At 41.7% G+C, this 20,112-nt stretch overlaps 2 protein-coding genes across 6 annotated transcripts in view; both read left to right on the top strand.

Annotated features, from left to right (window-relative positions):
• The window catches only part of LOC126266825 (serine/threonine-protein kinase mos-like), a 97,150-nt gene extending 94,666 nt beyond the window's left edge, over positions 1–2,484 (top strand). Inside the window, exons 5-6 of the mRNA XM_049971378.1 lie at positions 1,798–1,950; positions 2,030–2,484. Coding sequence (XP_049827335.1) covers positions 1,798–1,950; positions 2,030–2,245 — 369 coding nt within the window. The 3' untranslated portion in view covers positions 2,246–2,484. The remainder of the gene's footprint in view (positions 1–1,797; positions 1,951–2,029) is intronic.
• A 1,146-nt stretch (positions 2,485–3,630) lies between these two features.
• Positions 3,631–20,112, top strand: part of LOC126267309 (kalirin) — a 2,010,890-nt gene continuing 1,994,408 nt past the window's right edge. For 2 of the 5 annotated variants that reach the window (XM_049972404.1, XM_049972401.1), the window contains exon 1: positions 3,645–3,808. The gene's annotated coding sequence lies outside the window, so the exon portion shown is untranslated. Of the gene's footprint in view, positions 3,809–20,112 lie in introns of all 5 variants that reach the window. The other 3 variants (XM_049972405.1, XM_049972403.1, XM_049972402.1) reach the window with 3 other exon arrangements.

Below are 20,112 nucleotides of genomic sequence, written 5' to 3'. Positions count from 1 at the left end.
CAGATGACAGCAGAAAAATATAAGTCCCTTTTAAGATGTGCTTTGGCACAGATATTTAAAAAATCACAAATATGAAATGATCTAAAATAGGTGTTCCTAACCTCAGTAAGATGAAATTTGCTATTGCGGAAAAACTGACTCAAAATTCAACTAATTCAATGTGCAAAAACTACAGTTCCATACATCTGATTACAAAATGTGATACATTCATGAGAACGTTGCTGAAATCATAATGCAGTATCCTTAGCTAACTGTGATATCTTCAAGAAGATATGTTCACACTTCATGCTTGAAGTTAACTGTCCATCAGTTACATTCTTTAAATCACTAAGTAGGTGGTCAAAGATTTTTATGTGGAATACCCAAATGTGTTTTGTGCACCACTGTGGCTAAGTGAAGCATGCTTCAGGTCATTTTTGTTTATAATGTTACATTTATGAATTACACTGTTGTGTTTACATTGCAATTAATTGCTGACAACATACTTCATAATGAAGACACGTATTGTGACAGTATTGAGAACCATTAATGGACAAGCATTGCAGTGTGTGATAAGTTAGAAATTGAGTTATTCATCGACTGTGTCCAGATGACCAAAGCAACCAATCATGAGAAGTGATAAATCTGGGTTTGAGTCCCACACAAATTATCAACTTCCACCCTTGTGTTACCACAATGCCATGTGTGGCTGGAAGCTATAAGTTTCCACATTAATTTAAGGAGCTGTCTGCAAGAGCTTTTAAAGTGAACACAGCACATTATCTTTAAAACACCCTTCTGTGTAACAACTACTTACTTCCTCAATAACAAATTACTGCAGAAAATAGTGTCATTACTAAATGAAAAAGGAAAAATCAGTCTACTTTTTATATTTTCAGCCCCAGAATCATATATCGTTTATGCAAAAGTTGGAGGTATGCCATTCAAAATCTGTAACAAATGACTTCCTGTTCAGTTTTCTATCAATATACACAGGTAATAATGTAGAATATTGCTTGAACAGTCCATGGGTATACTGCCTGTTAATAGTGTCCAACAGGCACAATATTCTGGTGACATGTGCGATTGCAGTGTACCTGTGGACTATTCAAGCAACAAAAAATATGCTGGGAGAAACTGAAGAATCATGCAGAATATTGTTTCACTTGTTGACTTGCCCTAGGCCATTACTTCTAATGGCGTGAGGAGGCCTTCTGCAGTACAGAATTACCCTTATTATGTTGTATTTAAGCTTTGTGACAAATTTGCACACCTAGTTATTAATTTTGAAGAAATGTTATTTACAATTTCAAGTTCTGAGTTACTCACTTAGGCTTGATAAATATATGGGGGGGAGAGAGAGAGAGAGAGAGAGAGAGAGAGAGAGAGAGAGAGAGGGAGAGAGAGAGAATGCAAATACCCTTCAGTTAAAAAGTAGTTCAGTTATGGTCAGAGCAGCATCACATTATTGGCAGGTTTATGTGATTTTGTTGTTAATTTTCTTCAGTTGTATACAGGAACGCAATCGTGCGACACAATCCCAAGAGCCGGGCATTTTTCGATGTCCCGTACCATCTATATAGCCTTTCAGTGTTCCACAAAACATGGAGGAATTATGTCAAGGTACATGAATGTGTGTTTTGGTTTGATCCCTGCTGATACACAATGCATGACATGTCATTAAAAACAAATAAGAACCAAATTTGCTTTCTTACCATTTCAAAAAGGGCAGTCACAGATTTTGTTGTTTTGTTATGAATTTCAATCTGTATTGTAATCAAAAATTACTCGTGTGATTTTCAATCAATTAACTTACAGTCCACAGTAATATATACAGCACCAGAAATGTTCAAGGGGGAAGAAGAAACACCAGCAGTAGATGTTTATGCCTTAGGTATAACTATGTGGCAGATAGAGCAACGTGAAATACCATATAGTATGTATCACACTGCTGAAGAATTAATACTACAGGTTTGTGCATCACCTACAGCTGAGAATTGTTACAATTTAGTTCCATTAAATGAGTTATTAAGTTGGTGGTATCTTTCAGGTAAGTGCCGGCCTGAGACCAAAGCTGAGCACTAGCAATGACGCCTACACTGACTTATACAGAGAATGTTGGAAGGATGATCCTTTGTGTAGACCTAACATGCTGCTGATTACTCACAAATTATCTGAAATGGCTGATGAACATGTAAAGTCTCAGAGAAAATACTACGATCAGAAATGCTTAGGGGAAATTTGTTTTTATTCTTCACTTCAATGATGATTATTAGGATAATGTATAGCTCTTCTTATGTAGCCTATGTGTGTGTGTATGTTTGTTTAAGCTTCACATTTTCTATTATATCGCACAGTTTTATTAAATGACATGCAATGAAAACAATTATGTATATTTAACTTTCTTATAATGTGCCACACAGGACTCTGTCACTTAACATTTTGGAAGCAAATTTTATGTCCAATCCACGTCACTTGTGTGCAGAATACATTAATTAAAAATGAGCAGAATCTTCTCTTATTTAAAGGCACCCCTTTCAAACTTAGCCTTCACAATAAGAAAAATATAGTGCAGTGTATTTGGTGAGGATAAGATTCAGCACCTTTTCTCTAACACATTTCACTGTAAAGAGAATTTTTTCTGGGAACATTTAACTCACCTGCCTTACAAACCTCTTATTTTCATAAAGGGAAAATATTCAGATTAAAATGGGGATTGTCCTGGAATGAGTTGCCTTTTATCAAAATAACTGATCAGCCAAACTTGTGGAGCAAAATGCATCATAAAGTGTTGCGTTTAATTGTTTAAGGTGTAATCAAGAAAAAAATTTGATGCATTTGGTGGTTCACTAGTTTGGACTTACTACTGTACTACATTGCCTGAACAGCAGAAGGAAAAGAGGATACTGTCTAGTCATCACTTAACTGTTTCAGAACACAGATTTTTTTTTTCATATACAGCCATGAAGTTTAACGAAATTACCCATAATGGATAATGTACTGTATTACACTAACTACAGTCAAACTATGCAGATCAAATGCACAACATTACTGGGAAAAAATTAAGCTTTAAAGATTACGTACAGGAATGGACTCGTAGACCTAATGAAGAATTCTACAGTACAGTAACCAAAACACTACCAGCTCAGTTCTGGCATTCCACAAGGCTGACCATGCCATGTCCGCAGTATGTATGGTGCAACCGATGATTCAAAAGTGTTCTAATAAATCGTAGCTCTCGTAACTTTGCCGAGTAAATTCCACTGTGGCAAGTTGTATTAACTAAATAGCGACAAACTTACTGGACTATTATTTTCCCTATTCTCAATCACTCACGCCGTAACGTACATTTTCGGCAAACAGTTTTGAGTAAGAAAATAGTTGTCTGAATATGATACAAATACGCATGACACAAACGGCGGCAAATTAATACAAGCAAGAGTTAGTCGCGAAGAGCAAAAGACGTGAGATCGGTCGATTATCAAGTCAATCTTATCTGTCAATCCGTTTTGGCGTTTTCGAGTAATAACAGATTTGGTTGTCAACAACGCCGACATGTTTCAAATCCCACACACACGTCTTACTTCGAACCAATGGAAACGCGTCAAAACTTCCAGAGCGTTGGCCAATAGAAGTGTACACCGATGCTTCAGTGTAGTATCTTTGCAGTTGAAGCTAACATGGCGGTTGTGTAGTGTGTGCGGTGGTGATTGTGGTGTGATGTTTTCATGTAAACTGCTGGTTTATGAGAGAACTGTTGAGATATTGAAGAGGAAATATAATGGATGTTGTACAGCGGTGCGCTCCGAAGGAATAATTCCGTTGTAAAGTACGTAAAATAATTGTAAATATTGTTTACCACAGACTCATGTTTTGACAGGCACGCTGCGAGCCGTATACGGGTTGCGTTTACGCGCTTTTCATTTCACTTTATCAACACACTTTCGTCATTATTATAATTAACGTAATTTAAGGCTGACGGGAGGTGGTGCTCTGTACTCATTTCTTGAAAAATTTCTTTTGTAACTGATCAAAACTTTGTTTTTCTTTAAATTTTTGACACGCTGTTGACAAGGTTTGTACTTAGGAATTTTCTTATGCTAAACTGCAGTAATGTAGGCGCTGTTCGAGTAACATTCATATACACAGTTGGTAAATGTGTTGATAAAAATGTAAACAAATGCGCATGGAGTATGCAATGTTTTATTGTGCAAATGCTCGGGGCTCTTATCGCCTTACTCGAATTATATCATATCAGTGTATAGGTCTATAATTAATACCGAAACATAAGCTTCTTATTGCCGCTGAGCGGTGGAGAGTGAAAATTAGTCATTACGATTCCTTGAGTTCAATGCGTAGTCATCTATTGTTCCACAGCAGGTGGTGTGGGAAGTGCGTGTTTTTAAGTCTATATCCGAAGCTACTTCTCGGTGTTCACAACAAACTTACAGCACTAGTTGTACGAATCGCATTAAAGTTGTGTTCCTAATAATTTAACGTGACCTTTTAGTTTACTAACTGTTGGAATATTTTGTCGGGGACAAAATATACTCAGGCTGGAAATATCTGAGTGAATAGGTTTTCTAAGTACACATTAACGACAATGATGGAAACACGGTATACCACTATCAAACACTTTCTGATAGAAATTTACCTTCTAGTGAGTGTGTGCAGTGTGACATTAGCACTGTTATGTGCTGGTTAATGTATTGTAATAAACCAGAAGACCTACCTAACACCATGTTACCGGCTAACAAGAAGTGCTTTCCACACATAGTTCCGTCGTCGAGCATAGGATAAAAGTGGAAATGACTGGAGACTGCTAGACTCCTTTGCACGTGCCCTAAGGGAAACCATAGCAAGTAAGATTCGTACAAATCGAATAAGGTAAGGTATTGCTCGCCACTACGTGAACGCTCTGTGCTTGTCACATGCTGCCGTTTGATGAAAGGTTTTAATTCTTTTCGTCAATTATAAACTTATTCTTTGGCATATTAATTTTGTTTTTAACACGAATGGCGATCTACGTTTTAAAACACAATACAGCAAGCTTTCTGACGGACCGTGTATCCCTCTCTTGATTCGTTGTCTTCGTTCCAAGGAATTAACAGTTGAAGCGAATGAAATACTAGTAAACGGCTGCTTGTCATTTACGATAGCTGTGAAATGGTTCGCTGAACTTCTGGATCTTAATCGTAACTTCAGAGTTGCCACAGATGGTGCAGTTATTTATAATATACTGTGTGTAAAAGGATGCAGTAGAAACTAAAGAAGGCTACTTGGACCAAGTTTTCTACGGAAGTAGACAAATGCTCCCTACCAGCAGTAACTACAAAATTCACGGAGCCATAAGCGAAGACCTAGGCGCGAGAAAGGGGATAGCTTAAATTTTTACTCGTAACTTATACCAGCCCCTGTAGCTTTGAATGTTATCCCCTTACCAGATACTGGTGGAGATATTTCTATTTTGTGCTGAACGTACACCGTCCAGTCACATAAAACAACCGTCTATGTTCGACTTCTGATTTGTAAAAAGGTGAGTTATCCTCTTCTTGCACCCAGGCCTTCAGTTCGGACGATCAAAAAGTGTATATCAAGCGTGTAACGAAAGGAATGCATCGCTAGTTAGTCCCAGAGGCCCTTTTAATGCGTTTGCGTCAAATTTAGTTCTTCCCAATTTCATTTCAGTAGTCTCTTTATGCGATGTCCTTGCCTCTTAGAATATAGGGTGTGCGGTAAACTGCTCCCAGAAAAGTTCGAAGAAAGGTCAACTAATCCCCTGCTGGAACTCGGCAACTCTACCGGCAGGTAGAAGAGACTACGGATCATGCGTGGTGTACTAATAAAGGGAACTGGAGATTCTCGAACATAAACTATAAATGCCAAAATTTGTGCATCAGAAGTGATAATTTATTTTCTGTATGACGCAATCACATTTTTACTCGTGATCAGATCTTAGAACCAATGCAAATTTAAAAACCCTATTAAAAATATAGGATATGGAAATAGTATCTCCTCCTTTACAAGGCATACTCTAAAGTAAACATAAAAATCGCCATGTGAATAGATCAGTATATGCCACATGTAATATACGGCGGATACGTTGCCATTCTGCATAGAGGCCAGGAGCACGACCGTATGTTAGTGATACAAGCTGTGTATAGTTTCTCCAAGCGCTAGACGTGCTCTCAGTACGTGAGTTCAAAACACGAAAACAATTTTGCGTGTCATTGTCAGTATCGCTAAGTTATTAGCGAGCATTTTAAAATCGTGCATTAAGTACTATGCGCGTAAAAAGGACGGAGTATTCACCATAAAATAGCTTACCTAATACAAAACAAAATAAATTGCAACACGTTGACTGGCGCGAGACTACTGCCGCACAGCAGATTTACGCCTGACGCGGTATGACCATCGGCAGCCACACGCTCAACTATGTTTGTTCGTCAGCGCTGTGTACTAACTTGTGGTTCATAATTGAGATGGCGAGGGGATTAATAAAATCTTGTGGAGTTTTGAACTTGGTTTTTTGGTAACTGGACCCATCCTAGAGTTGCACTGTACTAAATAGTATGGAGTGTGTGGCTGCTGGTTGCCTCACGGCAGTGTGTGAACGTAAACAGTGTATATGATTTTTTTTTTAAGTAGGAAAGAGTACGCATCATAAAAGAAGAGAAAGTAGGATTTTAAACGTTAAAACGACTGGAACCACTACGATGTGTGTAGAACATTATCTCGACCATTGGCAGCGCACTCTTCTTCCGACAGCCGGATGTTTACATTGCTGGTCACTTGCATGGCAGCTTCGACACGGCTCGGACAAGGCCGTACAGTACCCCGCTGCCTATACCAACTAGTGGTCGTTCAAATTGTCATCTACAGGGGTGACGAGGACCTTCAGAGTGCATATATACCGAGAGATAGTTTCAATCTGCGGCAGATCATTTCATAATGAACATTTCTTTTGATGCTATAGCAGTTAATAATAGGCGATAATAAACGTTGCGCAATGCTCGAAAAGTTCCAATTTTTCCGCTAGCTATTTGTGCGTTGTTGTAACCGTCTTGTCTCCAGCAGGTCTGTTAATGTTGCATAGCACTGTAGCGCCTTCTAACAATTTTTGGAATCCGAAAGCGTAACTTATCCTAAGTGCTATTTTCGCATCAGAAGACATTCACTATGGAATGGTCTGCTGTATATCGAAACATTAGCCCACAAACTACCATTCCGAGGAGGGCCAGGGCTGCCGGCCAATAATGAGACCTTATCCTGCCCCCCCGCCCCCCCGTGACTTCCGAGGAGCGCACGGCATGTGCCATAACCCTATTTCCCAGAAACTTCGCTCAGTGCAAGTGGGTCAGAATTAGCGAACACGTGTCTCGGCTTATCCGTAGAGAATCGTTTTTGAGAAAACGACGGACAAAGTTTTTGAGGCAGTTTACGTGCATTTTAGCGAGCACAGTTCAACGCAAGCGTCGCTGCTTCAGCGTTTTGCGTCTCGTGTTCGAAACCCGATTTTTATTTTTGTTTATCTACCCATGTCCATAGAAAATTACTGCACGAATATCTTTTTGTGCATACTGAAATAACGTTATCCTTATTCGTCTTCTAATTGTGTCTGATGAATGATTAAATGAAAAATTATTTGATTTTTTTTTTCGGTGAAATTCCTGTAGCGTATCTTGATTTAAAACCAGTTCGAAGCTCCAGTTTTTTGTAAAGTGATCCGTTTTGCGTGATTTGCCACGAAATTATTACCAATTCGTGAAATCCTCAGCAATGTTAACGACGCTTATTTCCCGAATAAAATTCATACAGAGAAATACCACCTTCGAGCAATGCTCGTGGTGTTTGGAATTTGTGTGTTCCAGATGTTTCTACGATCAGTTTGATCCAAGGGAGCGCACCAAATCTTCCTGTAGACACACAAGAATAAATTAAAAGAATGAATATAAGAATTGATATGAGAGTGAAACACAACAGGAGAATTTGAAAAAGATTGTAACCCCACACATACATGTATTATGTAATGAATGTGACACTTATTGTGAAACCCAGTTGTAATTTTACAATTAATATAATACCCTAGCTTGATACGAAACATTCGTGTAGTAATCTTCTGTGGCTGTGGGTAGGTAAATGAATAAAATAAAACAATACTCGCGTTTCGAACACGGGGGCGCAAAACTGAGAGGCTGTGACGCTAACAACTGTGCCACTATTCCAGCTGATATTGTAGCTCGCTAAAAGGCATCTAAAGCGCGTCGAAAACTTCTCAGAAGCAATCGAGTATCCACGGGTAAGAAGAGACTCGTGTTCGCTTATTTCGACTGTTCTTCCAGTGATACAGCTTTCTGGGAAATCGGGTGTGCTCTCCTCGTAAGAGGATGGGTGGTTTTTCAGGAATTCAGGGCGCAAATTTCACTGGGCGAAATTTTCAGGTTCCGAATCTTCAACACACTTCTGAAGCCCCACATTTCAAAAGCTAATCTTCTCTTCATGTCGGAACTGCTTTTCACCTTTTTTTCGTTCCTGCACAAGACTACACTACAGACAACTACCTTCAGAAACTACTTGCTAAGAGCGAAATTTGTCTTCATTTCTGCGTCTCAAAAATAGGCCGTTATGTCATTTGATTTCAAATCCAACATCGGGAATATGTTTCACTCCGTTGTGAGGGCCCCAGGCTGCTGTTCTGAGAGTTTTGTCCATTGATAGAGCAGAAGCTTTTTGCTGGTTGTCTAATACTGTCGTTGAGACTGAGTTCAGAAAGACATTACGCCACTGGGTAATACGATTCGGCTATCTTCAGATATTGGGAAACCCTACGGTACCCTCGTTGTGTTGAGATATATAAAAATGCGTCTGGCGTATTCAAGAAGCGGTTGCAAGGTCATTCATATCATTGGCATTGAGATACTTAGAAAGATGTCACCAGCATTCTCCCTTAGGTGCGCGGGGTGGGGGGGGGGGGGGGGGGTGCTGTGCTCTGTTGTTAGTGAGACATGTTCATGTGGTGCAGGATCATATTTCTAACAATTGTTGGTTATTCGTGTGCTTTGCGCTCCCGTGTACGAAGTAAGAGTAATAATAAAAGTGACGTGTGGAGAAAACATTGGCATTTCAGTAGCTTCTAATAGCTATCACTGAAGAGTTACCTTTAAGTGATGATTAAACATTGTTTTTTGTTATATCAAAAAGGAATCACTTTCCAAGAGTTTCACAAGTGCGGTTTTTGTTCTCACCTCAGGATGGTGTAAGAATCGGAAACAGGTTCATTACAAATAGTTGCAGAATAACAAAGTGTTTGAATTTTTATTGTATAATTGTCATGTTCTGTTAGTTAAATGTACAGTTTTGAAAATGTCTTAATATTCCTAAGTAAAAAAAGTAGAAACATAAATCAAAAGGTAGCAGAAATGAAAAATCATTTATGCACTTAATATTGACAGAGATAATTTCATAACTGTGCCAAGGAATAAATGAGATTTTCAGGAAACGATTGCAACCAGTAGCCTTTGTGGCGGTCCAATTTTTATTTTACCATTACAGGTTTCAAGTTGTTTAGGGACTCATCACGAAATGGTACACATTCATGTTTATGGCATTATGGGGATCGTTTCTCTAGTTTCTCGCATCCAGGCGTTTAATCCTGGTGCACATGTTAGTGCCACACAAATTTTGCCACTGGTAACAACTCCCACGTACTTTACGTGAGACGTTTTAAATAATAAGACTGCTTTAAAGCTGGAAATGTTCACCAACAGGTGACAGTATAAAAGTTCCGAAGCAGCTGCACGAATTTTTGCATACTGTGTGTGAGACGGTGAACATTGACCAGACAGAAGCAGTAAATGCCTTTTGTAACAAATACTGAAGCTCAGCGTTGTCAAACTGGCACACGCTAATTTTACAAGATGTAGCTCATAGTGACATTGTACGGACGGAAATTTGAATGTGGCGCCAAGTATTCCAATCGCTCTGTTCTCGTGTTAAAAGTGAAAGCGCACCAGTGTCTTGTTACCCAGTGAAATCACACACACGCACGCGCTCGCAACACAGTGCGCGCTGCTTGGAGAAGCGTGTTTCGATCGATAAATACAAAACATTTGAAGTAGTGAATAAGCCCGACATAACGAACAGCATTGTCTGCGGAAGAGGAATGATAAGTGCATGAAATACTAAAACTGATAGTTCGCCCCCATTGACTGCGTAGTGGTTTAGGATCAATCACCTTGTTTAGCAGCAAAATCAACTGTTCAGCAAATTCTTGACTCCACCACCAAAGCTTACAAACTCTTCAGATTGACAGATGTAAATATGTACGCTTAACGTATCAGTACTGCGTCGTAGGCAATGACAATATTATGAGTCTTAACGTGACTGAAATACATGCAGTAAAAATTAGTGGAGCTATTTATTGAAACTATCAAATAGGTTCATCTGTAGGTAGAGCTAATGGAATGTTTAGATTCTTTGCCATGAACCGTGAAGCTGCAGTTATTTTTGCGCAACATATTACTTAAAAAATAGTTTTGGGGCGTGTACTTAATGCATTGTTTGAATATGGAGCTGTTAATCAGATCTGTTTACTACTTCACGTATATGTTGAGTCAACTGAAACACGGAAAAGTGACTTCTCCCCATACATGATGTCACGATTGTAGCACAATAGCATTGTGGCAGTATCTTTGTTATTAAGCTGCCTTTTTATTTACTACGTAGTACATAGGTAGGTCGTGATTCCAGACTTCCTCGGTGAATTTCACTAACGAATTACTCGTCGATAAATATCGATCCATTTAATAGCCTGATAGATAACATAAGTAGAGGCTGATGTTACCGAGCACCTTTTGCAACTAGACTTACAGCAACAATTATTTTTGTAACTGTCACCGACGAGCTGTTCCGATATTAGCAGCAGCACGCGTATGTATACTCCTTTGAATGGGATAACATCACGTTAGTCGTAAAATGAAAGAAAACGGTATTCACTCTAATATTGCTTTATTGTGGCCAGAGAAATCTATTTGTCAATTCACAGTTATCAAAACTGTATGAAAAGCTTTTAAGGGTGTCACAGGGTAGGTTGTGCTGAGAAAGAATTGTTAAGAAAAAAATTCGATACGGTGCGCCATTTTCGAGTTAATTAGTTATTGAAGTTAGCCAATCAGGCCGTTGCGCGCGCAGATTCGAGCGCTCCACCACATACAGTTACTTGTTCTCGTAGCGTAGATGAGAGCGCACGATACTGCTTACCCTGTGGCTAGAGTTCGGTCCCTTACTACTGTCCCAGATCCAATTTTTGTATTGCTCTCTTTCTCGGTTTTAGGAAACCAACATGTTTGACAACACCGTCCCTGGCAAGCCGCGTGAATTTGCGCGCTCAGCTGTCTGATTGGCTAACTTAAGTGCTAAGTAACTCGAAAACGGCGCATCATATCGATAATCTTCTTAACAACTATTTTTCAGATCAACCTACCGTGCAATAGCCCGCCCGGCTACCCGCGCGGTCTAACGCACTGCTTCCCGAACGGGAGGCGTGCCGGTCCCCGGCACAAATCCTCCCTGCGAATTAGTGTCGAGGTCCGGTGTGTCGTCCAGCCTGTGAATGGTTTTGTGTCGAGGTCCGGTGTGTCGTCCAGTCTGTGAATGGTTTTGTGTCGAGGTCCGGTGTGTCGTCCAGCCTGTGAATGGTTTTTAAAGCGCTTTTCCACCCACTCTCGGTTACGATGTGTCGGCGATTGCTGCGCAAACGCAGTTTCCACGTACACATACACCATAATTGTTCTACCACGCAAACATTTGGAGGTACACTCGTCTGGTATTAGACGTTCTGGGGGGGGGGGGGGGGGGGAGAATGTCCACTTGGGGCCGAACCGCACAATAACCCTGGGTTCGGTGGAGGGCGGCAGTGGGGTGGGTGGACTGCTGTGGCGTGTTGTGGGGGTTGTGAATCACTGAGGAGGGCTACGGCGGGACGAAGCCTCTCTGCTGTTTCCAAGTCCCAGGTCTAATGACATACATACTTACATACATACCCTGCAATACCCTTACAAGCTTTTTTTCATACGCTCCGATTAAATCCTGAAGATAAAGAACCATTAAACTTTCACTAAATCCCTACTATCTTTAGGGATAATATGCACCACTCGTTACACGATGTTATCCAGTGGTCGTACTAACATTTTCGAATCACACGTAACCATAACGAATGTTATGTTAACAGTAAAGGAAAGAAACTGCGGCTACGTGAGGTCTCCGTTACCGCGTCCAAAATTTGTGTAGGGCAATTGACGGACTTTATGACCCAACATTTCGCTTCCACACACAGCTGCAGCGACTTTTCCGAGTTGTATGAAAGAGCGCGCGCGCAGTGCGTTTGCCAGACTGTAGTCCGCTGAGGAAGAGGCACCGCTTTTTCTCCCTTATTTCCATCCATTCCGGTAGGAGTAGCGAGAGGTTGGGGCTATATTTTTCATCGTAATGTGTTTACGCTTGTGACGAGTGGGTGGCGGGGAGGGGAGGGGGTCGGTCGTCTCGGTTGCGTCAAGCGCGGAATGAACGCGAACCTCGGCGGACATCGACGCACTGTGTGTTCATTCTGCCCCCCACGCGTTCAGCCGAGTTATCGATATCATCTAAGAATTTTGTTTCTGGGTAGCTGGCAGCACTGTCATGCTTCCACTGCATCGCAGATGTTTTTGTCATTCAAGAATGACTTAGCTACAACTTTGACTAGCCTATACTTTTTATCGTGAAACTGACTGTCACTCGTCACTGATGTTTTTCATAATGTCTTTTAACACCATTCCCAGTAGACAGGCGTTACTGCTTGGATGGCATACCAACAAACTGATCGCAGATTTGTTTACATTTATAGCGTTCTTAAGGCTTGTTCATTTGTGGAATTGCTATTTTATGTATAAAGTACATATGGTTGCGTGTACTCAAATGAGTCCAAACATTACGAACAAATGCTTAGCAGCATGTTAGTAAACCTTCGGGAAGCAGTTCGAGGTGTGTGAGAAAAGTAATGACACTGACAATACTGCGAGGGATCCGGCAACGCTGTGTTGTTCTACTATTGTAGATTGGTGTGTCCTTCCCTTCCACATGCTCCATCCGAGTTTAACTTCCGTACAGCCATTACGTGATTTTTGAGAGCGCCCTCAGCAAAGTGGTTTTTGCTGCGTGTTGCGAAAATGGAACAGCGGAATTTAACGCAATACTTTATGGCATAATGTTGCTCTAAACTTCGGGAATCCGCGAGTGTGAATAGTTGAAACAGGACTGTTAGGGAACATTCCTTTATCAAGAGCACAAATTATTCGCTGGCCCAAATAATTTTTGGAAGAACGAGAACAGTTCGAAGATAAGGCTCGCTTAGGGTGACCTTCAGCTTCAAAAACCGACAAAATGTCGAACGTGTGCGTGCTCTTGTGAGATAGTTCCTCCTACGAAGATATCCTTGAAACTCTCTGCAAAAGGATGAAATGAGTGACATTGGACTTGTCAGTCAAGTGGATTCTGCATAATGACAACGTCCCATGTCACACGTCCACTTCCATCACGGAAATTTTAACCCCGGAAGCCATTCCCGTTTTTCCATAGGCTTACTATCCTTTTCTAGAAATTGAGAAATGTTTAAAAGCACGTAATTTTGGGACTCTGCAGAACATACGAAAGAATTTGACCGCCATCTTAAAAGCCGTATCAGTTGAAACATTTCAGCGCATCTATCAAGACTGGGAACGACTCCGCCGGTTTATAGATGCCGATGGGAACTACTCAACTATTCACACTCGCTGATTCCCGAAGTTTAGAGCCACATTATACCATAAAGTATTGCGTTAAATTCTGCTGTTCCATTTTCGCAACACGCAGCAAAAACACAACTTTGCTGAGGGCGCTCTCAAAAATCACATGATGGGTGTACGGAACTTAAACTCGGATGGAGCATGTGGAAGGGAAGAACACACCGGGACAATATGTTGTTCGAAAAAAAAAAGATAAAAAATAAGTCATTACTTCTCTCACACCTCGTACAGCACCTGCTCTGCGTGGCATGGATTCGTCCTTGGTATGTTCCCGGAAGTATGCAGCACCATGTATCTACCCACAGGCCACGTAATTCCTGCACAGTTACGGACCGGTGATTTGTAGGCGTGGAGGTGGTGCCCCGATTGGGTTGTATCGGGTTCGAAGATTTTATGTTGAAGACAACGTAAGCTCATGATCACGCTCTTAAAACCACTGTTATACTATAATGGTCATGTCACGCGGACAGTTATCCTGCTGGAAAATACCATCACCGTCGAAAACACGAAGCCTGAAGGGATGCAGGTAGTCCGCAATAATGTTCACGTAGTCCACAGTCGTTAAGGTGCCTTAGATTACTACCAAAGATCACATGGAAGCTCAGTTGAATCCCTCCTAGTATCATACTGCCCCCCCCCCTCCCTCCTCCCACGCACCTACCCACCGGCCTGCGTTTGTAGCACCGTGTGTTTCGAGAAGCCGATCGCATCGACCTCCTGCAACAATAAGCGTGATTCATGTCGTCATAGAAAAAGTTTCATTGATCCATGGTCTAATCTCGATGATTCTGTGCCCGCTGCAGTCAAAATTGCATGGAGGAATGTCCATGCAGTGAACACTGAGATGCGCAGAACAGGGTTTTTGATTTGGTACGGCAAAAGCAGTGCTGGTAAGCGCTCTACAGACGTTGAATGTTATTAATGAAAACAACAGTTTTACCTTTCACGGTACAAAGCATACTTACTGTGCATGTATATGTTGTCTCCAGGTGCTGCACGGTGTAACTTAATACTGATAGTTTTCTATGGTGAATGGTATTAGTAAGTCCAGCGCAAAAGAAATTAATATGACATTGCTGTAATGAAAATTACATGGGTGACAGTCTGTGGCTCTCTTAACATAGTGTCTTCCACTGAAAAAAATAATAATAATTGTCTCTAGAGTCCGACACTTGGGAGACGCCGCTAATGATGGGTAATTATGTTCCAGCGAATGGTGTGTCTGGCGCTTTTATTTCTGATCTCTCAACACTTTCCCCACGTGTGCGCAACGCAGCGGCGTAATCATACTCTTGATGACATACGCACCAATGACAGTGTATGTGTAGTTATTCGGGGCGCCATGTACCACATAGCACCATCCATTCTGGTGAGCTACGAAGTAAAAGTAAACATTCGGTTCGGCAACGGAGTGTTTCTACAAGGGCAAGGCGTCAGATTCTCGGCCTCACACAAAGACAGCGTTGATGTCAATGAATTTCGTCTTAGTTATGTTGATACATATTGTACAATGGTCAGTGCAGTTCAGTGTCTACTTGGATTGCAGACAAGTTTTATTTATTAGGCTTTTTTTTAATGTAGCTGTTCACATGTATAAACTGGAATAAGGTGATGGCATAGTCTGAGTGCAGACGTGGATGTCCGTCCCATGGCAGCTACTTGTGGAAATAAGTCACTAGGCTTGGATCCACAGGCCTATAAATCTCTTGGAAGAAGACATTTTCCTGTGTGAGACTGGTTTTTATTTGAAGTAGACGTCTTTTCGTTTTATTATTATTATTATTATTATTATTATTATTATTTACGATTAGCTGATTTCGGCCCTTGAGCATAACAAAATGTAAAAGCAGAGTCGTATAATATGAGAAATAAAGTAAAAGTATAGTAAATGTAAAACAACGCGTTTCAGTTAGCCCCTACTGAAATATCAAAATTGTTATGTGTAAAGCGCGTCTTTCTGCACAAAGCAATGTGATCATGCACTTTCCACATTGCACGGAAGTGTATGGGTTTAACCTAATGTGGTACGCCTAATGCCTTCTATGATAGCCGGCCACAGTGGCCGAGCGGTTCTAGGCGCTTCCGTCCGGAACAGCGCGACTGATACGGTCGCAGGTTCGAATCCTGCCTCGGGCATGGATGTGTGTGATGTCCTTAGGTTAGTTAGGCTTACGTAGTTCTAAGTCTAGGGGACTGATGACCTCAGATGTTAAGTCCGATAGTGCTTAGAGCCATTTGAACCTTCTATGATAAAGAACGCAGTTAATGGCCAATGTAGCACATTCGGCGAGATTGTGAATGATACTACAGAAACAGTACTGTAGTAAATTACTCGATATGCGGTAATCTTTATTCGCTCAAGAACCTTTAAAAAATAAATCACTGCAAAGTTGATATCCCAGAGAAAAAGATTGGTCCGAATTTCTCGCAATTTCATTGCGTGTTTCGGATGATCGTTCGGACCTCAAAAATTCATGAGAGCAGCTGTTCACCGGTTGCTGCCGTTTCGTGAGCATGGCTTCAGAACTAGGTTTTTGCGAAGTTGCGCTCTATTCGACTATCCCTATTCTGATACGGCCTTATTATCAGATTTTTTTCTGCCCATTCGTACGGATTGGAAGTCTATAAATTGTGATTCACATTTGACGACCCGGAGAAAAACCGTATGTCCAAGTGCTTCTATTGGTTCATTACTGTACAGGTTATGCTATATTAGGCGGCTGCTTCAGAATCTGGAGTCGAAGGGAAAAATACCTGCTCTCCATCACGAAATTTGCGAGGGCAATTCAGCTGTATGGGGCATTGTTGGTGGCCGTCATGTGTTTTCTGTTCTTTCTGAAGGCATGCTTCAAGCAAGTGAAAATGAAGTTGTTCTCCAACTTGTTTGGTTTTTATATTTGCTGAAAGGCGTAGATGCTCGCTGTGCCACAAAACATGAAAACCGTGTGTGTTACTGCGTCGGTTAATCAGAATGCTTGACACGTGGCGCAGTTCTCCGCCTGGAGTGACGGGGGAATTTGTTGTGCGCGGAATATACTGCACCCCCCTGTCACGGTAATTTCCTGCTTGGAATGAACCTAATTTGTAGGCATTTAGACACCGGGGTTATGACTGTCCATCCTCTCGCCACAGGTTACATCCAGTTTTTTTTATATCCTTCCTATTTCTGCACCAATCTGTAACAAATAATGAAATCCCAGCTGTTCAAGAAACACAACATCGCGCTTGCCCGTCTTGGCTGCACACAGTGGTAGACGATTTTGTCTAAGTGAAGTAAGTCCCCTTTAGTCTGAAATTTTATTAAACGTGAAAGAGTAGCTCCAGAGCTTTTAAAGTAAAATTCGTATGGTATGAATAGCTGGGAGTACCCCCCCCCCCCCCCCCCCCCCAGATCAGGTGCATCGCCTAATTTTTGTGTGTGTGTTTTAGAGATAGGCTATTCCTCTCGAATAACACCACAAAAAAATGGTTCAAATGACTCTGAGCACTATGGGACTTAACTTATGAGGTCATCAGTCTCCTAGAACTTAGAACTACTTAAACCTAACTAACCTAAGGACATCACACACATCCATGCCCGTGGCATGATTCGAACCTGCGACCGTAGAGGTCGCGCGGTTCCAGACTGTAGCGCCTAGAACCGCTCGGCAATCCCGGCCGGCAATAACACAACATTTTTGAACAATGAGCTCATAAGATTCTGGACCGAGCGAGGTGGCGCAATGGCTAGCACACTGGACTCGCATTCGGGAGGACGACGGTTCAATCCCGCGTCCGGCCATCCTGATTTAGGTTTTCCGCCATTTCCCTAAATCGCTCCAGGCAAATGCCGGGATCGTTCCTTTGAAAGGGCACGGCCGACTTCCTTCCCCGTCCTTCCCTAAACCTCGCTGTCTGGTCTTCCCCAAACAACCCAACCCAACCCTCATAAGATTCTCTACATCTCAGTGCTCGAACAGTTATAGCTTTCAATATTGTTGCAGAATTTGCCCTCTTTTCCTTAGTTATACCATTATCTACTGATATTTGATCTGTTTCGATAGGTGTCATAATACTGAAACTCTTGGGCCATTTTTACCCGTCTACGTCTCCCGACAGGGACGATATCATATGAGGTGGAGCTCTGCTTCGGATACGTTACGGGTGCGGAAAGAAATCTGCGGTGTCATTTTCAAAGGAATCATGTCGACGTTCTCCTTAATCGATGTCGGAAAGTCATAAATCTAGATGCTCGGATGGGAGACAAGGATCCGCTGTCGCCTCCTAATGCGAACCCTAGCCCTTAACCACTGCGCTCAGTTGCTAGTCACAACGTTTCCGGTTGTATCTTGTCTGACGAGATATTGACTGACTCGATGAGGCCAATACTTTTCTTCTGTGACAAGTGATTTAGTAACTACACGTATTCTGACAAATCATTTGGTCGAGAAACTTAATACAATGGTCTAGCGAGAACAACCCAGTATAGTGGAAAATATGTAGACACTAGAGAAGCCAACCTCACTGTACCTGAGCAGTAGCACGATACTGGATAGGCCTGAACATATTTAGCAGACTTCATTTGTAGTGCGTCTTGCGTCAGGCTACACCCTCAAAAGAATTCGGTGCATGGCCTCCAACACAATCGTGTCTGAACTCATACGCCGCTAGTTGCCATTTTCTCGTTTAATGGAGTTATTAAATAATTTAGCAAGACTAAATTGCTTCACCCTAGAGAACCAGTGACACAGCCCTTAAGCAGTGAGCTACGTGGTTTTTGTTGCCGTAGAAATATCGCGGCCGTTTTGAGAGGGGGGCGGGTGGAGGGCTGGAAGAAACTACGATAAGTGCATTGGTGATACGCCCCAAACTTTTAGTAGCATGACTGTTAGTCAATAGCACCAATGCGTTAGTTGCTAGTAATCCATCTAGTTTAATACATTACAAAGGGTCAGTTCTCCTGCTTTCAGTATTAATGGTATGACATGTACAAACAAGACCATACACACCGCACTTGAAATGTAACTTACCCCGCCCATCTTCTTTTCCGTCCATGGCAGCTTGTGCGGCTAGCTCTCGTAGATGCTTCAGGCAACGAGTGGTCAGGTAAATTGTAACGAAATGCATGCTATATAAAAGTAAGTAAATGTTTCAGATAATTATATCAGTCAGTTTGTGTCTTCGTACGTGAAGTAAATAACCTATAAATTACAAAACGTGTCTCCGTCTGGATTATAGTAATGAAGTTGACTCGAAGTGTTGGCTGGAAGACGGTTCATACGCTTAATTGGCGAAATATTCTTTTTTCGCGCATTGCGACATCTTAACTTCGGAAAAGTTAGTGCTGTTCACTTCAGGTGACAATAATGTGTGTGTGCGCTTGCTTCCTTGACGATGACGATGCGACAGAGAAGTGAGCGGGTAAAATCTGATGCCGGCACATAGGCTGTTCCTAATGAACAACATTGTTAAATGCCCTCATCCGGAAGATACTGCAGGGAGGTTTATAATTTAACGTAGGAATTGGCGCAAAGTCAGGTGATCGTGAGCAGCCCTTTCCCTGCTAGACAAATACTGAGATCGGTAAGGATTCGAAGCAGCTTCCTCATAGTCTACCGCCACCGTACAAGCTCATGTTAGCTGTCACAATGCAGAATTGCGATCTCCGCCTGTGGCTGTTCACAGAAGGCAAACATTATTTCTAGCTTTTGGCAAGCAACGCTGTAGCGAAGCCTAGGAATACACAACTTACAGTTGTTACAGAAGTCTTTTCGCAGGTAGCAGAAGTCATCAGATTTGAATATAATGGAATACGTAGCCGTCGCTCCCATTTCACTGCTTCGTGTTAGGAAACAAGCACAGATTGTGGAGAAAGAACGGAATGGAGAACGCGTAGAGGGTTTTGTTTTCTCTCGATGGCGTCGGCATTAATTTACATGTATAACAGGACAAATTAATGAAGCATTTCAGTTCGGACAGTCGCGTAATTACACGCGCTGGGTTAAATAATTGCTTGTAAGAGTATTTGTCGAGGGATGTTTGTTCGTGTATTCATACCTCTGCCGAGAATGCGAAGCACGGGATTTATATGTGACACGCATTCTAATGCTGTGAAGCAGAGAGCGTTTCTACGAAAATGCCTCTCTTTATTATGGAAACTTTTTAAATTCCCGAAACTTTTTTCGCGCATATACCTGACGAGTGACAGAAATTCGGCTTAGAAATGTGATAGTGCAAGTACAATGAATAGAAGCCGAACTTGTCGGGGCTGCATTTGCGTTCGTGAAATTGCCGGAAATGGCGGCCGAAGACTCCCAATATGACGAGTCATCTC

Source organism: Schistocerca gregaria, chromosome 4 (genome assembly GCF_023897955.1).
Source record: "Schistocerca gregaria isolate iqSchGreg1 chromosome 4, iqSchGreg1.2, whole genome shotgun sequence".
Lineage (NCBI taxonomy): Eukaryota > Metazoa > Arthropoda > Insecta > Orthoptera > Acrididae > Schistocerca > Schistocerca gregaria.
This window is presented reverse-complemented; position numbering and strand designations above follow the sequence as displayed.